Raw genomic sequence first — 17,804 nt, 5'->3', positions numbered from 1 at the left:
TATTGAACTATCCTTGCATCCCTGGGATAATCCCACTTGATCATGGTGTATGATCCTTTTAATGTATTGTTGAATTCAGTTTGTTAATATTTTATTGAGGATTTTTGCATCTATGGTCATCAGTGATATTGGCTGTAATTTTCTTTTTTTGTGATGCCTTTGGTTTTGGTATCAGGGTGATGATGCCTCACAGAATGAGTTCAGAAGTGTTCCTTCTTCTGCAATTTTTGGGAATAGTTTGTGAAAGACAGGTGTTAATTCTTCTCTAAATGTTTGGTAGAATTCACCTGTGAAGCCATCTGGTCCTGGATTTTTGTTTGTTCAGAGCTTTAAAATGACTGATTCAAGTTCATTACTTGTAATTGGTCTGTTCATATTTTCTATTTCTTCCCAGTTCAGTTTTGGGACACTGTGCATTTCTAGGAATTTGCCCATTTCTTCCAGGTTGTCCATTTTATTGGCATACAGTTGTTTGTAGCAATCTCTTACGATCCTTTGTATTTTTGTGGTATCAGTTGTAACTTCTCCTTTTTTGTTTCTGATTTTATTGATTTGGGCCCTCTCTCTTTTTTTCTTGGTGAGTCTGGCTAAAGGTTTATCAATTTTGTTTATCTTTTCAATGAATCAACTTTCAGTTTCACTGATCTTTTCTATTTTTTTCAGTCTCTATCTCATTTATTTCCACTCTGATCTTTATGATTTCTTTCCTTGTACTAACTTTGGGTTTTGTTTGTTCTTCATTCTCTGATTTCTTTAGGTGTAAGGTGAGGTTGTTTATTTGAGATTTTTCTTGTTTTCTGAAGTAGACTTGTATTGCTATAAACTTCCCTCTTAGAACTGCATTTGCTGTTCCATAGATTTTGGATCATTGTATTTCCATTTTCATTTGTCTCCAGGATTAAAAAAAATTTCCTCTTTGATTTCTTCAGTGACCCTTTGGTTGTTCAGTAGCATATTGTTTAGCCTCCACGTGTCTGGGTTTTTTGCAATTTTTTTCTTCTTGTAGTTGATTTCAAGTCTCACAGCACTGTGGTTGGCAAAGATGCTTGATATGGTTTCAATTTTCTTAAATTTACTGACAGTCATTTTGTGGCCTAGCGTGTGGTCTACCCTGGAGAATGTTCAACGTGCACTTGAAAAGAATGTGTATTCTGCTGCTTTTGGATGAAATATTCTCTATATATCTATTAAGTTTATTTGATCTAATGTGCCGCTTAAGGCCAGTGTTTCCCTACTGATTTTCTGTCTGGATGATATGTCCATTGATGTAAGTGGGGCTGCACAAGGTGATCTGAAGGTGAACAGATGACCCCTGCAAATGCCGTGGGTTATATTATAGCAACAGAACCCTGAGCTTAGAGAACCCAAATCTCTTATAATGGTCAGTAAAAGTGTCTACCTTTTGCTTCAGAGGGAGACAAAGACATGCTCCCATCTTTACCGCATCTGATCCCAGGTATCTGCACAACTCATTTTCTACCTCCTTCAAGTTTGAGCACAAATGTACCTTCTCAGAGAGGTCTTCTCTGATTGCACTCTTTAAATTTGCAATATCCCAACCCTATTCCAAATAGCACTCATTATTCCTCTTTCTTCTTTTTTGGCATTTTGGCATAAGCAACTAGGTAGATATTGATGTCATTTACAGAGCTTAAGGAAGACTGCAGAAGAAAAAGCAGATTCATTTTGTGTTTGATTTTTTTTTGAAGAAAATAATGAATTCTCATTTAACCTTGTTCAACATTTGTGGGACTGTTGTATAGGCAACTGAATGAGCTAGTTTGGAGCTCAATAAGAATGGTCAGGTCTGGAAATACAGAAAACCTAGTGTAAATTTTACACTGTCAAGAGATAAAAATAGTTCTTGCCTTTACCATACCACAAAACTATTGTTGTTCACTGTCTCTGTCCTATACTTATATTCAGCCATGAAATTTCTTTCACGCCCTCTCTTGTTTGGTGTGGTATTTCTATTTTGTCCTGTTTATTAATTCAGCCAGATCATATCATCTTATGAGTTAGAGTGGAGGGTTATGTACAAGTGGCTAACAGTAATTTGGCTACCTGAAAAGCACATGTCTAACTCCTTCAGCAGAAGTTAAAAGTACTCCAAGGTTAGTCACTCCTGTCTCAGACATTCAACATTGCTTAATGTCTTAATGAAAAACATCAACTCTCAACTCCCTGTCAGCTACAAATAACAGCAGATTCATAGTCTCCTCTACCAACATTTTTCAAGGTTAACTCCCTGAAAGAAGAAATAGCAAAGGTTTGCTTAAGCCAAGATTTCAGAAGCATTTAGGGGAGGGAAGGAGAAGGTAAAGTGCTGAAAGAGGCAAAAGTAGAGATGTTATTTATATCTTTCTCACGGTATTCTTTTCAAAATATGTAAAAAAGAGTTTAAAATGATTTTGAATGACTCTCCAGTGTGTCCAACACTATTTTAGATGATAGTATTCAACAAAAAGTTGTTGGAAAATCTGCTCATTTGGAATCTTATTTAGGTTTATCCAAGTGAATGCTGAAAATATGGAGTTTATAATGAGAAGATCTGGATTCAAGGCTGAGTGATTTACTAGCTAAGTGACCTTGAGCCAACCATTTCACCTCTGAAGACTTGCTCTGCCTCCTTCACAAGGATAATTTAAGGGTCAAATGACATAGGGCATATGCAAATTGCCCTCAATGATAAAGCCCTACGCAAACATGTGATGACTATTTAAGAGGATTTTTTTTTTTTTTTTTTTTTTTTTTGGTCTTGCTGCATGGCTTATGGGATCTTAGTTCCCTGACCAGGGATCGAACCCAGGCCCCGGCAGTGAAAGTGCCAAGTCCTAGCCACTGGATGGTCAGGGAATTCCCTAAGAGGAATGATTCTTAGGTGGGGATCTGTGTTAAAATCACCTGGGAAGGCTTCTCTCAGCCTGCTGGTTTCCTTATCTGTAAAGTGGGATAACAATAACTAATTTCCTGGTTTAAGAAGAATAAATGAGTAATATTATGTAAAGGTACTTAGTCTCATTCCCAGCACTTAGTAGGGACTCAAACATGTTTAGGCATATATTTATCTAGCTTTAAGAACTACACAACAGCACACAGTCAAATGTTTACCCAGAGACTGCATTTTTCACGAATACAGTTGGAGTGTCAGTAAGTGGCCAATTACTGACAAGGACAGGAAAGTGAGCACTGGATATAAATCCAGTTTAACACCCTGCTTTTATTTCCATGTGGTGATATACTGTGAGAAAAACAAGTGAGGTCCTTTCTATTTCCTCATCTTTACTCTAATTTTCACCTCTTCCAAAGGAGACTAAGTTTCAAATGGATGTAGTTTAAATCCTTTGCATGGTTCTTGTGTGTCCTTTCAAAAAATAATATGGTCCTTCAGGGTTATTTTTAAGGATGTCAACAGCCTGGTTACTAAGAAAAGAACATCACTTTCACCACTGGTGGAGTAAAGACTGATTTGACATTATTAGAAGTGAACTTGAAGGAGAAAGTAAATTTCCGGGTTTGTTTTCAGATGTTTTCAGGCAGTGAATAGGCAAACCAATGAGAAACTGTAGGAACGCTTAGTGAATGGGGATAGTAGTCAGGCATGATGACTACAAACAAGGGTTTTATTATCAAACTGCCTCGGTTTGAGTTCTGGCTCTATCACTTTCTGAATATGTGATCACAAGCAAGTTAAATCTTTCTAAATTGGTTTCTTTAACTGTAATTGAAAATAAAAATGAAATATACCTCAGTTTGTTTTTTAATGAAGATTAAGAGAGATCATGCACATAAATGCTTAGCAAGTATGCAATAAAAGCTAGCAACGCTAATGATGAGATGAATAGAAAAGGAGCAAATGGTTTTTGATGTGGTTTAAACATTTAAAACTAAATAATCCAAACAATGTATTACAACATGATCATTTATCATCTATTACAGTTATGACCACAGGAAAAAAGAAACTTTGGTTAGTCTTTTATCAGAAACAAAAAGAAAAAAAATGCACTATTATGAAAAGAGGTATTGGTAATTAAAGAGAAAACATTTCCAATACACTGCAGATATAGATTATCTGACATATGTTGTGCACAGTTCAGGTGACTATCCAGAGAAAGAAAGGTAGAATGAGTGAGTGAGAGAGAAGGGGGAGGAGGACGAATGGAGGAAGGGAGGAAGGAAGGAAGGAAAGGGTAAAAGGAGAAAAGAGACAGGAAGGAATGAAGAAAGAAACTGAAATCAGAGAGGTCCAGAGAAAGGCAAAAGAGACAAGGGGTAGGGGTTTGCCATAAGGGCAGACTGAAACGATCAGGATGATGCAGGTTAGAAATATGAAAGCTAAAAAAGGACGTATTGGATAGTTCTATAATTCAAAGATCTGGATAAACCTTGGAAAAACCAGGATATCCTCCACCCTGGAATGTGAAAGAGATACATTTATAAGTATTATAAGAAGATATTATTTTAGCACTTCAGTGCTCTTTCCTGAGTGGTATTCTTAGACCCAATGAGACATCGAGAGGCTCAAGAATATAATAGCGGTTCTGTTTACTTTGTATACACTTGAAATTTTTCATAATAAAAAGTTTTAAAAATTAAAAAAAAGGGCTTCCCCGGTGGTGCAGTGGATGAGAGTCTGCCTGCCGATGCAGGCGACATGGGTTCGTGCCCCGGTCCGGAAGATCCCACATGCTGCGGAGCGGCTGGGCCCGTGAGCCGTGGCCGCTGAGCCTGCGCGTCCGAAGCCTGTGCTCCGCAACGGGAGAGGCCACAACACTGAGAGGCCCACGTACTGCAAAAAATAAATAAATAAATAAAAAATAATAAAAAAGAGTGTAATAGGCCACACTGGGCATAAAATTAATTTAAAAGGACAGAAGGCCAGGAAAAAGAGCATGCCAACAGCACAGCCCCAGGCTTTTGTTTTCCCTGGGAATACTCACAGCAGTCTCGGGGCTGGTCTTTGGACCCTCAAATGATAGCTCCAATGTGAGAGAATGAGACTACCATGGACAGATCCAATAGCCACCCTAGCTTAGAAGCCATGTCCCAAACAGAAACCAATACCCCTTGTGATAGTCTCAGCTTCTAGGTCCCTGAAAAGGACATGCCTGGTTATGAATTTTTTCACTCAGGGAAGCCCAAAGCTATAGTCCTTTCAGTCCAGACTCAACTTACCATTCAAATGTCATTCTATCATATTCTCATTTTATTACAGCAGTGTTACCTAGTAACATGGCTGACATTCCACCTTCATCAGATTTCCAAGGAACAGAGCTAAAAGCAGCTTAACCCAAGGCCAATTTCCCATGTAAAATAGAAAAGGGTTTTGTTGAACCTTTCCTCACATGCACAGTGAATCTTAATCTCAGTATTCTACTCCCCAAAATGGTACAAGCAAGAAACTAGAAATGAATTTGGACAAATCCATGAACAGGTTGGCTAGAAATGGCTTTTTATTTTTAAATTTTTTTTGGCCGCACTGCACGGCTTGCAGGGTCTTAGTTGACTACCTCGTTGTCAAAAAGCATCTAGCCAACAGAAAAAGGTAGAAATAAGCTCTGATGGATGTCCCTTGGGCATTCATTTGTTTCATAATCTTGTTACCACTACTTATCAATTTTAAAAGGAGGCGCTTTTCCCATTAAACAAGAAGGACATGGGGCCAGAGAAGAAATATTTGAGAAGCAGCTTGAGGATGCTCTCACACATCCTAAATATCAACAAATCTACATGGGAGTACTGGTTCATAATGGTGAGAATTTAATTAAAGAATATAAATGTCAAGTCTAACTCTAAGATATAAACATGCTCGTTTGAAATGATGTTTCTGCTTTATCCTAACTGCAAAGATGACAATAGTACCCAGCTGCCCCAGTTCTGTTAATGAAATTTAAATAATACTGATAGTAGTTTAGGAAAATGACAAGAGTGTGTGTGGCAAAGTAATTTGCTATAGCTGCAACCATTAGGTATATAGTTGAGGCGACTTAAGGAAAGCTCATGAAAACGCTAATTAAACTGACAGCAAAGAGGGTTTTTTGTTTTGTTTTGTTTTTAACATATTTATTGGAGTATAATGGCTTTACATGGTTGTGTTAGTTTCTGCTATATAACAAAGTGAATCAGCTATACGTATACATATATTCCCATAGCCCCTCCATCTTGTGTCTCCCTCCCACCCTCCCTATCCCACCCCTCTAGGTGGTCACAAAGCACCTAGCTGATCTCCCTGTGCCATGTGGCTGCTTCCCACTAGCTATCTGTTTTACATTTGGTAGTGTACATATGTCCATGCCACTCTCTCTCTCACTTCATCCCAGCTTACCCTTCCCCCTCCAATGTCCTCAAGTCCATTCTCGACAACTGCGTCTTTATTCCTGTCCTGCCCCTAGGTTCTTCAGAACCATTTTTTTTTTAAAGATTCCATATATATGTGTTGGCATATGGTATTTTCTCTTTCTGACTTACTTTTACTCTGTATGACAGACTCTAGGTCCATCCACCTCACTACAAATAACTCAATTTCGTTTCTTTTTAAGGCTGAGTAATATTCCATTGTACATATGTGCCACATCTTCTTTATCCATTCATCTGTTGATGGACACTTAGGTTGCTTCCATTTCCTTGCTATTGTAAATAGAGCTGCAATGAACATTGTGGTACATGACTGTTTTGGAATTACGGTTTTCTCAGGGTATATGCCCAGTAGTGGGATTGCTGGGTCATATGGTAGTTCTATTTTTAGTTTATTAAGGAACCTCCATGCTGTTCTCCATAGCGGCTGTATCAATTTACATTCCCACCAACAGTGCAGGAGGGTTCCCTTTTCTCCACACCCTCTCCAGCATTTACTGTTTATAGATTTTTTGATGATGGCCGTTCTGACTGGTGTGAGGTGATACCTCATTGTAGTTTTGATTTGCATTTCTCTAATGATTAGTGATGTTGAGCATCCTTTCACGCTGACAGCAAAGAGGTTTAATTTTTATTTCTGTTTACCTGCAATCATTACACAGCAGTGATATGGAGCAAATCAATGAACAGATCTGCAACAGTATACATACTTGTAGTTAAACCCATGTAACTGTGTGGGTTCCAGAGTATTCAGCAGTTTACAGAACTATGCGTTAAGAGTCTGGAATGGGAGCCTGGTTATAGTTCAAAGCTGATTTCAATTAAGTACTGAACAAGTACACAGGACTCTATTGGGATGAGCAAAAATTAACCTACTTGGGTAAACTGGCTTAATGAGAATGGATAGAGATGTTCTGAAGTATCTTAAACTTAATCAGAGTCCATGTGTCCATTTATGTATTGCTGTTATCCTGAAAGAAGACTGGGAATTTTCACTTCAGAGGTCACTCTCACCCTCTCTTCCCCACCCCCAATTTTACCCAGCCTCTCTCTACCTCAGCTTTTAAAACCCTCACAGATGGGCTTACGGACCCCAGGCAGGAGCCTGGAGGACTCTTAATATGATGACACTGATCAGGCCAAAAATAAGACTTAGTGATATTGACAGGAGGGGGCTCAAAAGGAAATGGCCATCTAATAGGAGTTTCATAGAGAGGAAATAGCAGGAGACAGAGAGAGAGAGAGAGACAACCGGGAAGAAACAATTAAAATGAACATTTCAAAGTTCCGAGCTTGAGCCTCTAGACTCAAAGGACCCTCCAAGCGCCAAGTACAATTGACCAAGGCACGGCAAACCATGAAATTTCAGGACACAATAACAGGGAGATCCCAAATGCTTCCCAAGACAGCAGGTCATATGTAAAAAGAGAAGAAAAACATTTTCAGACATGAGAAACTAAAAAATAAAAAACCTACCTCACATACACCCTTTCCCCAGAAAGCTACTGTAGTATATGCTCCACCAACATGAAGCAGTAAACCAAGAAAGAAGAATTCACAGGAGCCAAGATCAACCAATGGAAACAGGTGAAGGAAATTCCCAGGAAGATGCTGCAGCTGGGCAGGAGAACCAGAGTACAACCTGGTTGGAGCTGGAAGCAGCTCTCCAAGAAGAGAATGGAACTGAGAATTTGATGTTCGACTATTTTGAGAGGAGTTTTAGAGTTACATCAGAAAGTCTGTATTTGTGTTAGTGACTGGATATTTGCAAAACATAACCAAGAAAGGCCTAGAATCCAGAACATACAAAGAATCTACACACAGATAAATAACTCAGTAGAAAAAACTGGCAAAAGACTTGAATTAGCTTCAGAAAAGAGGAAATCCAAATTAAAACTATAATGAGATGTTACTACAAAACTGACCAAACTAAGTGTTCATGAGGATGTGAAGCAACAGGAATCTTATACACCACCAGTTGAAGGGTAAAATGACAGCACTCCAAGGGAAACGGTTTGGTACGATACATGTTATGCAGCAAATCCACTATGAGGTGTACACCCTGGAGGAAGGCATGTACATGTGCTTACTTATGCTGGAAATTATATATTCATACTTGTGCAATAATTAAATTATTAAAAATCTTCCTAAATGTAAGTAACACAAGGACAGGGATAGTGGCTCTTCTGTTTCCTCTTGTGCATTATGAATCTGATTAGCTATGCAAGAAATTTTTGTGGAATCAAACTGAACTGGGAAACACTAATACAACAATAGAAAGTTTAGCAGAAAAACCTTTTTAAAAAGGACAGGAGGTGAAAGTTCATAGACCTGTGAAAAATGTTCAATCACACTAATAATGAAAGAAATAAAAATTAAAAACAATAATGAAATACCATTTTTGATATAAAAGGACAAATATTAAAATAATTATAATAAAGCTGTAAAAGTATAGTGAGATACATCCTCTCATACATCACTTGTAGAAGTATAAGATGACACACAGATGCATTAATTGTACAATATTTCTGGAAAGCAATTTGACATGGGTTGCGTCTTGAAAATACTGATCCCTCTGACAGCAAAAACTAGTACAATTCCAGTTTTAAGACTACTTCAAAAATAGAACTAAAAAAGGTGAGATACGATGTATTTACAAACTGATAATTATAAATTAATACAAAATATGAGAAATAACTAAATGAGCAATAATGAGATAAGAGTTAATATATTTTAGGACCTCCATAATACAGGTTATGCAAATACTAAAATGTGAGATTTTCAAAGAATTGATGATATCACAGAAAAATGTTAATAATGTTAAGTAAAAGTGGCAGAATACAGAACTATATAAAGTATGATCTCAATTCTACTAAATATATATGCGTGCGTGTATATATATGTCTGTATATAATGCACACACATACGGAAGGTGACAACTGTTGTAGCAGAATAGACAGCAAATAGAGTTAACGTTCAAGAGACTAATTATTGCAGTTTTTTTTATCAAGGTTTGTTAAACTTCCTCTACTTTAATATTTAAAAAAGAATCATAATAAATATCTCCATTTACACTTACCAGATCAATATTTTGCATGATATCCTGAAATGAAGGATGTGTTTGAAATTGTTCAAAGAGATCTCGTTTGTAAAGAAGTGCATACACCAAATTTGGATTGTGATGAAGAGAATTTGTCAGGCAGGAGTTGATGATCTCTAACATCATTCGAATCACTTCTTCGATGACATTTAGGTCTTGTGCCTGATAAAGAAAGAAAATCCCCATATAGAGTCTGTGTTATTTTCCTTGACACAGAATTAATTAGAATGAGGGCAACTGCTTTGCAATTCAAACAGCATTGGAAAGACCGTGCAAAAGAGCTCTTCAAGATTACTTCTGTCAAGAATTTTTACAATTAAGTTTATCAGTTACTAAAGGATTTTAAATCTTTTGAACTTAGTATGGTGATAATTATAAATTTCACATAATAAATTATAGACTTGCCAATCTAGAAGGAAATTTGGAGCTTATTCAGTCCTTTGATTAATAGATCCAAATTTGTACTCTTATCACTGTATCACCCTAAATCATTAGACTTGCACAGTACAAAGTGGTGGTAGGGTCTTACCAATTCCAAGAAAAGTGTCTAATTCCGAATATGACCTCATTTTTCTGCACTGTCATTTCAACGTCCATATTTACAGATAAAGAGCCTACTGTTTTGTTTCTGCTTCCTCAGAGTCAATAGCCTTTGGGAATCTGAATGTGAAATAGTTATAAGAGCAAAACTCAAAGTAAGCAATCAATATCTCTCTTGAAAGAAAGAACAATGGAAAGCAAAAACACAGGTGAATACAACACTTTCCTTCTCCTCTTGAGTTTTCTAAATTATGTTTGACAGCTGAAGCAGAAATTATAACACTGTCTGATGTGGTTCTCAATGGATGTAAAGGAACACCTAAGACAGTTACATTATAAACCAGGGAGAGCAAAGGGATTTAAAGAGGGGAAGGTTTCTACATCTCACTTGAACTGGTAAAATGTCAACAAGACTAGACTGTGGTAAGTTATGTATGTAAACACCTAGAGTGAATTTATACAAGGAGATAGTATACACAAAAATACTACTGATACAGGAAGGCAGTCAAATAAGACAGATGAGAAACAAGGAACAAACAGGAAGCAGAAAGTAAAATAGGCAGACTTAAGTTCTAACATATCAATTATTACATTAATTGTATACAGTATAAATACAATAATTAAAACCCAAAGAATGGCAGAGTGGATAAAAAACACATGACCCAACTATACGCAATCTATAAGAATCTTCAAATATAAAACTCACTTTATTAAATAAAGTTAGATAGAAAGTAAAAGAATGGAAAAAGATATAACATGCAAATATTAATCTAAAGAAAGTAGGGATGGCTATATTAATATCTGATAAGGTACACTTCACTTCAAAGACTGTATGGCCTACAAAATAAAAAATACTAGCTGGTGCCTTACAGAAAAGTTTACCACCCCTGGTCTAGCAGACAAAAAGGTATACTTGTTTCCATACAATTTACCTCCACCTATATTGTTTTAACCATAATGTCCAGCATTCAATCAAAATTTATGAGATAAACAAAAAGCAAGTAAAAAAAATCCATGTCCAAGAGACAAAGTAATCAGCAGACTCAGAGATACACAGATATTGAAAATATCAAATAGGGAATTTAAAAGAATTATGATATACAAAATCTACTACGAGTCTATAATATGCTTGCATTGATGCGGAATTTTAGCAGAGTTGAAAACTATAAGAGGGAACTTCTCTGGTGGTGCAGTGTTAAGAATCTGCCTGCCAATGCAGGAGACACGGGTTCGAGCCCTGGTCTGGGAAGATCTCACATGCCACAGAGCAACTAAGCTTGTGTGCCACAACTACTGAAGCCTGTGTGCTCTAGGGCTCATGTGCTACAACTACTGAGCCCACTTGCTGCAACTACTGAAGCCCGTGCACCTACAGCCCATACTCCACAACGAGAAGCCACCACAATGAGAAGCCTGCGCACCGCAACGAAGAGTAGCCCCCACTCGCGACAGCTAGAGAAAGCTCACATGCAGCAACGAAGACCCCATGTGGCCAAAAATAAAATTTAAAAATTACCAAAAAAACCAACTATAAGAAAGTAACACGTGGAAATGTTAGAATTAAAAAAAAAAAGTAATAGCAGTAAAGAATATCTAGATAGGTTCAACAGTAGACTTGAAAGAATCTTTTAGAGATAATGGCTGAGCATTTAAAAAAAAATAACAAAAGAATCAAACAACAGATCCAAGAAGCTCAGAATAACTCCAAAGTGTTCCCTAAACACCCCCCCCCCACCCATACAACAAAAACCCACACAACTAGATGCATCATATTCAAACTACTGAAGACCAAAGAGAAAGAGAAAATCTTGAAGGCAGCCCAAGGAAAAAACAGATTAAATACAGAGGCACAAAGCTAAGAATTACAGTAGAGACTCCTCATGAGAAATTATGCAAGCCAATCTAAATGAAGCAGCATCAATAAAGTGTTGAAATAAGAGTCAAGCAAGAATTCTATCACTAGCAAAAATATCTTTCAAATAGGAAGGTAAGATAAATACTTTCTCAGACTAAAAAAAGTTGAGATAATGTATGACTTGTACACCCACACTATAAGAAATGTTAAAGGAATTTCTTCAGACAGGAGGAATATGAAACTAGACAGAACTGTAGATCTACACAAGGAAATAAAGACATTTTTATTTTAAATCATTCTAAAAGAAAACGGATTCCAGAAACAAAACAGTAACAATGTATTATAGGTTTATACGTGTAAAACATGTAAAATTTATCAAAATGTCCTTCTACTAATGGGCATCCAATTTATTTTGTTTCCTTGTTTCCATAAACAAGGATGCAATAAGCATCCTGGTAGCTCTGTTCTTATATATGGGCACTTTTGTTTCTCTGGGAGAGATTCCAGGAGACGGATGGCTGAAAGGTTGTGTTTGTAATGTTAATAGATGTTGCCAGACATTGCTTAAGGAGCTATAACAACCCATTTACAATGACAATGTAGGAAAGCTCCTGCTCTCATTTTCTCATGAACAAGTGTAATTGTTCTTTTTAATATTTACTGCCTGAAAGACTCATCAGTTTTTAATAACATTATATCACAATTTCCTGTAGTGATTAAGTATTTATCAATTCCTCTGAGTGATTCTTGTATTCAAAGTGACTGTAGGTTCATGATTGGCCTCTTTTTAAAAACGTTATCATTATGTATTGCTTCTCTTTATTCATAAGTGTATGTTTTACTGATATTAATATTGCTGGGACTTCTCTGGTGGCGCAGTGGGTGAGAATCTGCCCGCCAATACAGGGGACACGGGTTCGATCCCTGGTCCGGGAAGATCCCACATGCCATGGACCTACTAAGCCTGTGCACCGCAACTGCTGAGCCTGCACTCTAGAGCCCTCGAGCCACAACTACTGAAGCCTGTGGGCCCTAGAGCCTATGTGCTGCAACTACTGAGCCCACGTGCCACAACTACTGAAGCCCGTGTGCTCTAGGGCCCGCGTGTCACAACTACTGAGCCCACGTGCTGCAACTACTGAAGCCCGTGTTCTGCAACGAGAGAAGCCACCGCAATGAGAAGCCCCTGTACCGCAACAAAGAGTAGCCCCTGCTCGCTGCAACTGGAGAAAGCCTGCGTGCAGCAATGAAGACCCAATGCAACCCCCCCCAAAAGAAATATATATATATATTGCTATACCATCTTTATTTTGTTTAGCATTTGCTAGGTATATCTTTAATTTTCAAACTTTCTGTGTTACTGAAAACAAATATGGTTAAAAGCAACTATGCTGCTAGGGTTTATAATTTTTAAGTCTAATCTAATAGTCTGACTTTTGAGTTTAATTCACTTACATTGTTATTACTGATATGTTTGGAATTTATTCCTACCATCTTGTTTTGTGACTTTATATCAGTAATCTATTGCTGTATAACTAACTACAGGCATACCTCATTTTACTGCACTTCACAGATAACTGTGTTTTTTTACAAATTGAAGGTTTGTGGCAACCCTGCATTGTCAGATGATGGCTAGCAGCTTTTAGCAATAAAGTAACTTTTAATTAAGATATGCTCATTTGTTTTTTTAGACAGTGTGTTATTGCATACGTAATAGACTTAGTGTAAACATAACTTCTATATGCACTGGGAAACCAAAAGATTTGTGACACACTGTATTGTGATATTTGCTTTATTGTGGTGGTTTAGAACCGAACCTGAAATTATCTCCAAGGTATGCCTGCTCTTTGAAGCTTAGCAGCTTAGAATATCAATAATCATTTGTTTTGCTAACAATTTGGGCTGGCCTTGGTGGGAACAGTTTGTCTCTGCTCCATACGCTTCACATGGGGCTGCTTGAGTAGTGGTTGGAGAATCTACTTTTATGACAGCTCTCTATCGTAATATGGCTGGCAAGTTGGTGCTGGCTGTGAGCTGGGGGCACAGCTGTGGGTGGGGACCAGAGCCTTTGATTCTTCTTTGCATGGTCTCTTCTGGGCTGCATGAGCTTCCTCACAGGTTGAAGGTTCCAGGAGATTCAATGTTGGAAATCACTTACTGTCACTGCCATTTAGTGTTTCTACCAAATGGTGCCACACACAATTGACTGAGGAGTGGCAAAGTTCTAGAAGAGCACGTGAAGCAGAAGATGTTGTGGCCGTCATCTCTGGAATGTATAATGTATACATTGTATACATTATAATGTATATAATGTATATACATTATACAATGTATACAATATAATGTATAATGTATATTTTTTTGCCATCCTTTATAAGTGTACCTCTTCCAAACCTGTCTTCCCTTTCCAGCTTCTGTTGAATTAATAAAGCTTTTTGTTATCCTGGCCCCTCCTTTTCCTCTCTGCTGGTTTACAGGCTAAAGATAGCATTTCTATTCTTATAGGGGTAGCCCTTAAAATTTTAACATACACTTCCAACTTTAAAAATACTGCTGTCTACCTCCTGAACAAGATCTAAGGAGGTTAACATACTTTCGCTGCTCCTTGAACAGCAAGCCCCTGACCCCATTCTTCCTTGTTTTGTTACAGTAGCTTAGATTTTTAATTTCATCTTTTAAAAAACCCCATAAATTGGTTTTTAAAAAGTCAATGGTTAAATAAATTTACATATGAATTTCAGTGTACACCACTCTTTCTTGCATTCCACTTCTTTACAGATCTATTCTTCTTCTATTTGAAGTACATCCTTTAGTGGTGCTTTCAGTGAAGTCTACGGCTAATAAACTCTTTTAGTCCTTGTGTGGTTGAAATATGTCTTGATTTTACATTCACTCTTACATTATATTTTAACTATACATAAATAAGAATTATAGTTAGAATTACAGTTACTTTCTTCTGCACTTTAAAGATATTGGTTCACTTTATTCTGGCATCTATTTTTGTCATGGAGAAGTTTACTGCAAACCTAACTACCGTTCCCCTGCAGAAAATCTTTCTGATAGCTTTTAAGATTTACTTTTTATCCTTTAACACTCTTGAGTTTCACAACCATGTGTTGAGGTGTTGATTTATCTTTATGTATCCTGCTCAGTATTCAGAGCATACTTTTCATCTGACAACCTAGTCTCTTCCATAAAGATAATTTGGATAATTTTTTCTCGTTACCTTCCAATTTACTAACACTTTTTGATAGTACCCACTTTAGAACTTATTTTGTCTACTGAGCTTTCAATTTTAATGACTATAGTTTTCATTCTAAGCTTTCTAATTGAATAGTTCTCTGAGTCATGTTCTTATTTCATTTCTCCCTGTTTTTATTTCATAATTATTTATTCATCTCAATGAATATTATATCCTTCATTTATCTTTGAGGGTATTAAAAATACTTAGTGCTTTCAAAATTATCCTATTAAATTTTCATTCTCTTTGGGTGAATTTACCTTACTTATGATCATGACTATGTTCATGGCTATCTTTCTTAGCATTAAGTTAGATTTTGGCATGTATTTTGGAACTTTGGTTGTGTAGGCTCATCTGATGTAGCTTAATCCCCCCAAATCTACAGGTCATGCAGCAGCTTCCTAGAGCCCCCAGTCTGAAACTAGGTCTCACTGTTGGTATCTCAGGGCTGCTGCCCTGCAGTCACATTGAAGGCAGTATAGGCAGGGTCCGTCACCAAGCCACATCCCTCACAACGGGCTCAAGATCCCATCGTGAAGCTGGTCCTGTGTCTTCCCACCTCCCTAGGCATAGAACTTAACCGTCATTATTAGTACTTCTATTCAGGCTCCTTTCAGTAAGTGGTCTATTCCAGCTCTCAGTTTCTAGCAGGGAACCTGGCACTAGCATGCTGCCTCTCACTGGGCCCCTTAGTGCTACGCCTGCCCTGCAGCAGTTGAGCTCCCAGCCACTCCCGCCTCCTTCCAGGCCTGAAGCTTGGCAGCCTCACTGCTTCAGACCTTGCTATCTGCATTGATGGCTTTTTCTATTTCTGGTTGATCCTGAAGTATCTATCTCATTTTGGGGTAAGACTATATGTTTTAAAGGTTCTCTTGTTATAGTTCATCTATTACTTTTATGTTTTTGGAACAAAGGGAACTATCAAAATAATCTCGACTATAGCTCTCTCAATTATATTTTCATCTCACATTGGTACTTGAATTAGTAGAAGAGGAAGAAGAAACTCTGAGTTTCAGAATTCTCTCTCGAAGTCATCCAAGAGCAACCCAGTGCGATACTGTGACTACTGTAGTAATACAAGTCAGAATATTAGCTTCTGCAGAATTTTATGTTCACAAGTATTCACATCCATTTATGTTAAGTCCTAATATATTAAACTTAAATATCAAAAATTAACTACCTCGATAGCTTACAATTTCTGCTTTCAAACATATTGGTAGTTTATTCTCAATGTTTTAATAAGTAATTTGCCGCAACAAGCAGGGTAATATACTCAACTCCCAAATAGGCACCTGCTCATTTAAACCCAAACCAAACTACTGACCATTTATTTTATTCCCAAGTCAGGTGAAGTACAAACTGGAAACTTTACATCAATAAGCATACTCCACAGTAGTTTTCTTTCTTTTTTTTTTAAATATTTCTTTTTTATTTATTTTCCTTATTTTTTTGGCTGCTTCGGGTCTTAGTTGCAGCACACGGGATCTTTGTTGAGGCACGCAGGATCTTTCGTTGTGGAGTGCGGTCTCTTCGTTGTGGCACTCAGGCTTCTCTTTAGTTGTGGCATGCGGGGGGTTTTCATGGCGTGCGGGCTCCAAAGCGCGTGGGCTCTGTAGTTTGCGGCACGCAGGCTCTCTTGTTGAGGCGCCTGAGCTCAACAGTTGTGGTGTGTGGGCTTAGTTGCTCTGCAGCATGTGGGATCTTAGTTCCCCGACCTGGGATTGAACCTGCGTCCCCTGCATTGGAAGGCAGATTCTTTACCACTGGCCCACCAGGGAAGATCCTCCACGTTAGTTTTCACTTTTTGTTTTTTGGTTTTTTTTCCGGACGCGCAGGCTCAGCGGCCATGGCTCACGGGCCCAGCCACTCCGCGGCATGTGGGAACTTCCTGGACCAGGGCACGAACGCGTGTCCTCTGCATCGGCAGGCGGACTCTCAACCACTGCGCCACCAGGGAAGCCCTTAGTTTTCACTTTGCATTAACCAATCTGACTGAGGCCCCTTAAGGGTTATACTAACCCTCTTACACTTATAGGAGTTACTAGGTATTTTACTTAACTTCTTTTTTATTGTTTCTGTGACAAGTCCTAATTCTAATGCTATCTTTTAAAGATTATTTTCAGCTGCAGATTTACAAATTAAATGACAAGGACATAAAGCTTCTCTGACATTACTCAAATCAACTGAAAATATAATGTAAGAAGCTACAGCAAAGACATTTTATATGATATCATATTTTGTCATATTGTCATCATACTAGAAAGCATCCTGTATATTTTAATGTTATAAAACAATTATAAAACAAAAATGAGAAATTAAACATAATTTAGAAATTAAAAATAAGTTTAAATTAGGGAGTGGTTGATTATAATTTTCTGACAATATCTATTTTAACATGTAACACTGTAAATCATTTAGATTTTAGACATTATTACAAAAAGAACACAAAAGAACTGCCTTTGCAAAGTGGATAAATTAATGCAATTACTATAACTGCAGAGAATCACATCTCTTAGTTTTAGATATAACTGCTAAATGACACTTTTATTAATTTACAAAACTGGTCCTTTAGGGAAGTGTATAAAAAAATGGACTTACATTTATGGAATAAGTTTTTAAAAAAAAAGACAGGTTTTAAAAAACTAACAAAAATTAGCTTTGTCAGAGATAATATCAGATGGCTAATTGGTAGAGAAGCAAAATACGTGGAGAAT

General features: G+C 37.4%; 1 protein-coding gene across 13 annotated transcripts in view; it reads right to left on the bottom strand.

Moving 5' to 3' along the window:
• The window catches only part of DYM (dymeclin), a 378,252-nt gene that overhangs the window by 67,326 nt on the left and 293,122 nt on the right, over window positions 1-17,804 (bottom strand). For 10 of the 13 annotated variants that reach the window (XM_065890137.1, XM_065890134.1, XM_065890135.1 and 7 more), the window contains one exon: window positions 9,434-9,616. The exons of the other annotated variants lie outside the window; for them this stretch is intronic. In XM_065890137.1, the coding sequence (XP_065746209.1) occupies window positions 9,434-9,616 (183 nt within the window). The remainder of the gene's footprint in view (window positions 1-9,433; window positions 9,617-17,804) is intronic. 13 annotated transcript variants of the gene reach the window in all.

This window comes from Phocoena phocoena, chromosome 13, assembly GCF_963924675.1.
Source record: "Phocoena phocoena chromosome 13, mPhoPho1.1, whole genome shotgun sequence".
Taxonomy (NCBI): Eukaryota; Metazoa; Chordata; class Mammalia; order Artiodactyla; family Phocoenidae; genus Phocoena; species Phocoena phocoena.
Note: the sequence above shows the minus strand (reverse complement) of the source record. Positions and strands in the feature narration are given on the sequence as shown.